The sequence below is a fragment of the Pagrus pagrus genome (assembly GCF_965226575.1).
Source record: "Pagrus pagrus genome assembly, chromosome: 11".
Classification (NCBI taxonomy): domain Eukaryota; kingdom Metazoa; phylum Chordata; class Actinopteri; order Spariformes; family Sparidae; genus Pagrus; species Pagrus pagrus.
In genome coordinates, this window is record NC_140195.1 from 17,614,769 (window position 1) to 17,621,521 (window position 6,753).

Sequence of the window (6,753 nt, forward strand, 5' to 3'; positions counted from 1 at the left end):
TCGATCGCCCTGTTTGTTTAGAGCCATTACACTGCTCAGTGAAGGCTGTTCTGGGGAGGTGATGAGATGTACTGTATTACAGCAAATGAATCAGTCCTAGTTTGCCCTTAACAAGGCTATTAAAGCTCTGGGAACACTGATGTTACTTCGATTGTATTCTTGTCCTTGTTCGTACCTTCACAAGTGTAGACTCTGGCCCCTGTGAGATAATGGACATGTTTCATTAGGGTGTGGTGGATGAGGTTCTCTGTGGCCGTTACTGCAGGCACCAGAAGGCATACAGACCTCCAAACTAGCCTTCTATGGTGGCTGAAATGAGTGACAGCTGGTACTTCTCTGTAGTCTGGCAGTGCAGCATTCAATCCTCAACACTGTACTCGCATATAAACTCGCAGTTATTGTACAAATGTAGAAAGACTTAAATGAGTCTGAGCATGATTCCACATTACGAGCATAGCAGGTTTCTGGTCAGATTGGTTCTGTATGTGGTAATTTCTGCCATATAACATTTTTATTATCTTAATTTGCAATATAATTCCAATATAAAAACAGTGGAGGGGCGATGGATTTTGTTGAGAGCTGAGTCATTACTGCTCAGCACGCTGTTTCCAAATATACGTGATCTTTTTCTCCCTTTTCTCCACAGAAATCAGACATGCTGCAGAAACCTAAAGCCCTAATTAAATGAGGAACAAGACATGAAGTAGAAGCATCTGCAGACATTTAACAAACTACTGCCATCTTAGGGGAGAATAGCAGCACTGCAACAGAAACCAGCTGAATCCTTAGCTTACACAGCAGATGCTGACAAAAATCTGTGCTATAGAATAAAGAGTTATCAGGCTTAAAAATGTTTTGTAATACAATGTAATTGTAATGTAAAAGCACATTCATTTAAATATAACGACAATTTATTGGGGAAACCGTTAACAAAAAAGGCCTTTGTATTCAACATAAATATTAGTTACATACATTATGGTTTGGATTGGCTATTAAAGATACTTTTTCCACCATCAATAATTCCATTCTACATAAATGGTTACAAAAAAAGAGTCGGGGACAAGGTCTTTTGGAAGTAGCTGAGCACTGTTTCACACTAATTTATCTTCACTAGTGGACTAACAAAGAGAAAAAAACACTTTCACAGCTGCTACAGAATATATAAGTAGTACAAAATCTTCACGAACTGTTACAAGGAACTTCACATTTAGTGAGATTATCTTTTAATTATAAAGTACCAGTGAAGCTACTTCCTCTTGAAACAAAACTGCAACCAAAATACAGAACACATCCAAACCACTATTAATCTTTAATACTGCTATTCTCAGTTTAGAGCCAAACAACTGAAACCACGATTTCAAAAGGGACCCTTTAAAAATTTAAGGCCATAACTCACACACATGGAAATGTAGAAATGAAGTAGAAAAAGGCAGATCTGGTGAATGTCACAAACATGTTTCAAATGTAGTTTCACTTCATTTCTAGTTTAGGATTTTTTTTTTATTATTTGGCTTATGCCTCACTTTGCAAGAAAAACTTCCATCCATTGATATTTCAGTGAACTCCACAATGCTTACTCCCTTTTTCAACTGTACAAGGATAAAGAACACAAAAGCCACTCAAGGCAAAAACATATATATATATTGGCTTACTTGTGAAGATGTGACTTTACAAACATAATGGTGTGTAATTATCGGTCAGTAAGAGTCATCGATGTGTTGTTCGCGTTACAACGGGGGATCTTTTTTTCTTTTACAGAAATTATCATTTTTTACTGCAAAAGGCTACAGTAATGAGAGGTGCAGACATGCACCTGTGTGCAGGTTTTCAATACTTTACAGGTCCGGTCTAAGAACAAACTCGTAACCTTTTGATCACAAGCCTGCTCTTCTACCACACACACACACACACACACACACACACACAACTTGAACGTCAGATCACACTGTCTTTCTGACGTGTCTGTTTTGCATGTCTTACTGGACGGAGTGGAAAGTGTTTCACAAAGCTCTGCGTCAGAAGGCCCTTTGACTTTATGTCATCCCTTGAGAAGGGGAGATCATCTAAAATACTGTTTTCAAGCTTCTCTATATACTCCTTCCGCAGCACAGCTGAGGAGTTAGATGGAGTGCGGGAATACTTATTGAGGCTCCTCTGCAGTAATGTCACGTTGTCATTCTGATCAGCTTCTTGTCCATAGTGCTGACTTGACATGATGTCGTCGTCCTGATCAATTCCATACTCACTTTGCTGACTCATGCTATCACCATCTGACAATGTGTCGTCTTGATCTCCATGTCCGCTATGCTGTCGCGTGTCATCACTGGGTGCTGACATGTTGATGGTTTTGACGTTAGTTTTAGAAGGCCTTCTCGTGTTCGTCATGCTCTCCACTGGAGCAAAGCTGCTGTGGGTGAGTTGACTGAGGGGCACCATATCTTCAGACACTGTTCTGACACTGTTGGTGCTCCATCTGTCTCCAGCCCCTCGTCTGTGTTTGTTTGGGGAGAGGTCTTTGGTAAGGTCAATGAGGATAGAGTCTTTTTCACTACTTTCTGTGTCCATCTCTTCTTCAAAGGCATCCTGCTCCAGGCACTCTGCCTCCGAGGCTTCTTCGCAGGACATCCTGGATCCTCTTACAGGAGACTCAAATACCACCCCTTTGGGAGCAAGAGGTCGGAGATGTCTGCGCCGAAGGCTGCCGTACTCTGATGAGCTGAGCTGGCTCTCAGGCCGTCTCAACATGTAGTGTCGGACTGACTCAGGCACCAGGATTTCATGCCGCTTTCTGCTTGGCACTAAGGCAGACAGGCTTCCAGGTAAATAGTTTCCTACAATGGGCACAATGGAGGTAGGTTTAAGAGCCGAGACAAAATCCTCCAGCTCTTGGTAAGAGGAGTGGTCAGAGTATGGCACTACATGAACATCGGGGTGAAAGGAGACCAAGGGCCTGCTGGTGGGTAAGATGGCCAAAGTGGGTTGCTCTCTGTTCCACTGGTGTACAGCAGTGGAGCAGATCGCCGACTGCGCCACAACTCGGATACGACCGGCTCCCGGGTCAGTGGTGAAGACATCAGGCAGCTCAAGAGCTCTGAGGGTCTGCATCCTCTCAAAACTCACCTCGATCCAGGTTTTAAACTCCATGGCCAGCTCCAACAGCAGGGACTCTTTACCCAGTGCATACAGGCCTAGAAGGCAGCACAAGAGAGTATGACAATCTGCGTCTCAGCTGTCAATGTGTGACACCTGGCACATGTAGTGCAGGTGTGTGACAACGTGAGTCAAACAGAGTTTTCCATGTGCACCAGCTGTCAGCCAGAGATTAAAACAATTCCAGCCGACTGCTTTCTTACTGTTTTAAGTCACATCACAATCCCTTTTTAGATGTTGGTCATGTTTAAAGAATTTTAGTCATTGGTTATCAGAAACAAACTGAGCTAATGTTAACCGCAGCTCAGTTTTAATTACTGGAAGGAGGAGACCTTCGTGAATAATTTGGCTCCTGGTAAAAAGCTTGTCAACAATGGACACTAAAACTGAGCTAACATTAGCAGCAGCTTGGTTTGCGGCCTCTCCTGACCTGTTTTAACCATCAGGGCCGTTTGAGAGGAGTAAATGAGGTAAACCTCCTGAACAATCAACACTCAAGAATCCTAATATAAAGCTAAAAACGGCAATGGTGGCTGTTTAACACCGAAGAAAACAACTCCCACGATCTCATGCGACTCCAGTATTATTTTCACCAAGATTGGCACTGTATGCACTAGTGGAAAACACTGGTCAAAGACAGAGAACATAGCCACGATGAAACAAAAAATAACATCACATGCTTTACATAGGTATGCAGATGTAAAGAGGGCTGGTATTTATCATTTCTGACAATAGTGAGAACATATTAACACCCTGCGTAGATAAGGAGAAAGTACATAAAGCACATTTAGAGCGGTCTATGTAATATTACCTATGACAACATTGTGGTCGGGGTGGCTGCGGATGATCTCTTTGATCTGTTGAGTGGCTTTCTGTCTGGAGGGGAGGGTGCGGTTGGGATCACAGTTGGTGTTGTCCAGGTACAGGACATCTATAGTGGTGTTGGTCCTCAGGCGCGGCTCACGCAACATAGAGGGACTGTATCTGAAGTCACCTGAAATTAAGAATGTGTGACTGTAACTTGATTTTGAAATCTACATACTACCACCTGTGCATATTTGATACCAAGTATTATGCTTGAAAGCAAAAAAATAAAAAGGGGCAAAAAACAGAAGCCATAGCTCAAAAAGTATTCTCTACATCCTACAAGCAAAATGTGAGGTGTTTTGCGTGTGCATTCAGACACTGACCAGTGTAGAGAATAGAGCCAAAGTAGGCTTCAAAGAGAAACATGACAGCCCCTGGACAGTGGTTTGCGTCTATCAGTGTGACCGTCAGCCCCTCTTTGCCGATGTCATCCAGTGGCAGCAGGTACGGATCACCCAGCTCTAATGGATGAATCCACTGTTCTTTCACCTGAGTAGAAACAAAATGAGCAGCAGAAAATTATCTACCGAATGTACAGAAAAGGTTAATGCAGCTAGACATCTACTGCTGCTCTTATTCACTTCAACTATGATGATCCCAAGTTTCCTCTAAAATAAATAAATTTGCAGTTAACCCCAAAATTCAGTTTTGCATGGTCTGGCAACATCAACAAAAATATATAGCTTAAATCTGTTTATTGCAATCCTTGGTCAAGTAACAAATGTATTTATTTCCTACTTTGATATGTAGGAAAGTATCGATATTCGATACCACAGGGAACAATTGACACAACATTGGGGGCATAACATTTAAGATTTTGATGAAAAAATAAATACATCAAGGCTTGTGGTCTGTGCATTAAGCAAAATAGCATCCAAGTTAATTCATTATATGGACACTGCAGCAATACATGTGTCAACTTGCTGTCTGAGAGGAGAGCAAAAAAAACCCCACAGCTAGTACTGGAGTATTGACAACGTGAAAAATGAGTACTGAAAGTCTTTCAAATATTCAGTATCGATAGTCGATACTTGACTGAACTTGCTTGGTGGTTCGTGTTACCTCTCTTAGATACCAGACTCAACAAAAATATTAACTTAACACTTTTGCTCCCAAGTGAAAGATCCAAGACTGGAGACAGCTCACTGTGAAATAAAAATTAAATTAACGTGCACCTATCATTCCTACAGTAAGCATGCCAACTGCGCATTTTATAGTGGCCTTTTATTGTGACTAATCCAACGCACACCTCTGCAATAATCTTGATGGGCCACACCTGTCAGGTGGATGATTGTCTTCAGAAAGGAAAAGTGCTCAGTGACATGGATTTTAACAAGTTTGTGCTCAAAATGTGAGAGAAATCAGCCTTTTGTGAGCACAAAACACTTTTATGTCTTGACTAGAGTCTAAAGTAGATTTTTGATTATGTAATGATTAACGACATGAGTTTGAGAATTTATAGTAAAAGGGGACTGCCGCCCATTTTTAAGGTTTGAAAGTGATTTTGTGAAAATGCCAATTTAGGCAATATTGGCAATAATAACTTAAAAAAACAAAAAACAAAACATAAGTTATTGTGACTAATTGATCTAATTATCTCAACACAGCTCCCATCCACATCCCTCAGAGCCGGGACATCTTAACTGGGTGGTATTTTTAATCGAGTCCTATGTTGACACTCGGTCCATTCATGGGTGTTTGCTATGACTCCTCACCTGCAGCTTGAGTCTGAGCAGGTTTGCAGTGGTCGGTGAGCAGTAGATGGGCCGGTTGCTCCAGGTGGAGGTCAAGCCCACCGTGTGGTCGGAGTGCATGTGAGACAGGAAAAACAACCGTGTGCCTGGACACTTCCGTACGTGCCAGAAGTCCACGGCCAGCGGAGTGTGCGGGATGACTTTCCCTGACATGGTGTGTGGTTGCCAGACTGAAAATGTGACGTCTTTACTTCACTGCTACCAATTAGTTATTGTGCAACTCATACGCAGACCCACTAAAGTAACCGCTGTGGAGAAGAGTAGTGAAGTTGTTGTTGTTTCAGTGCAAATGGCACTGACAAAAATACTGTCGCAATTTAAGCAGCGGTGGCAATAACAAACGGAGAAGACACCCCAGCGGTAGCTAGCTAACGTTACAAGGATCTCCAGACGCTAAACACTATGTAGCTAGCTGTAGTTAGCTTTTTACGGCTACATACTTGGTCTGTGTTGTTTCGCTACGACATTATTTTGCGTTCTGAAAGATCTCCTGTTCAACCGTCGGTATTTCAGCCAGCTGGCCATCATTTTGCTTTCACACCATTGACAGCTGATGGACCCCGCCACTTCTGTTTTCAATTTAGCACTCAGCGCCTCTTCTTCTTCTTCTCCTCCTCCTTCTTCTCCTCCTTCTTCTTCTCTGGAATTGTACTGTAGCTTGAATCCGTGTTGTTGTCACACTGCCGCCTAGAGGCGGATGAACAACATTGTTTACCAATAAGGATATGAATGAGAGCACGTTTTCTGCCAGGAAAATACAAATAAGACAAAGACTGACCAAATGAAATAAAATAGAGTAAAACGACCCAGAGAAAGAAATTTAAAAAATTTAAATTATTAAAAAATGTTTGCTTGTTAACCAAATTTTTACATAAAATCAGTATACTTTTTTTTTTTAATCATTCTTAACTGTTCAGCCTTTTAACCTGGAAAAAATACATTAATTTAAAACCTCGCTTAGCTTTAGTTTAGTTTTTGAATG

The 6,753-nt window shown here is 41.7% G+C and overlaps 1 protein-coding gene across 1 annotated transcript; it reads right to left on the minus strand.

Moving 5' to 3' along the window:
- Positions 1–893: 893 nt before the first annotated feature.
- On the minus strand, positions 894–6,392 carry dclre1b (DNA cross-link repair 1B). Its single transcript, XM_084365749.1, has 4 exons — positions 5,733–6,392; positions 4,341–4,506; positions 3,962–4,144; positions 894–3,188 (listed from the first exon to the last, which is right to left on the minus strand). Exons 1-4 carry the CDS (start codon positions 5,922–5,924, stop codon positions 1,936–1,938), a joined length of 1,794 nt encoding a protein of 597 aa, XP_084221875.1. The 5' UTR covers positions 5,925–6,392; the 3' UTR covers positions 894–1,935.
- Between the last annotated feature and the right edge of the window lie 361 nt (positions 6,393–6,753).

Coding starts and splice junctions, on each gene's coding strand:
- dclre1b (XM_084365749.1), bottom strand. CDS start 5,924: ATGTCAGGGAAAGTCATCCCGCACACTCCGCTGGCCGTGGACTTCTGG. Junction 4,507..5,732: donor TGCTCAGACTCAAGCTGCAG/GTGAGGAGTCAT, acceptor GTTTCTACTCAG/GTGAAAGAACAGTGGATTCA. Junction 3,189..3,961: donor CGACCACAATGTTGTCATAG/GTAATATTACAT, acceptor GCTGCCTTCTAG/GCCTGTATGCACTGGGTAAA.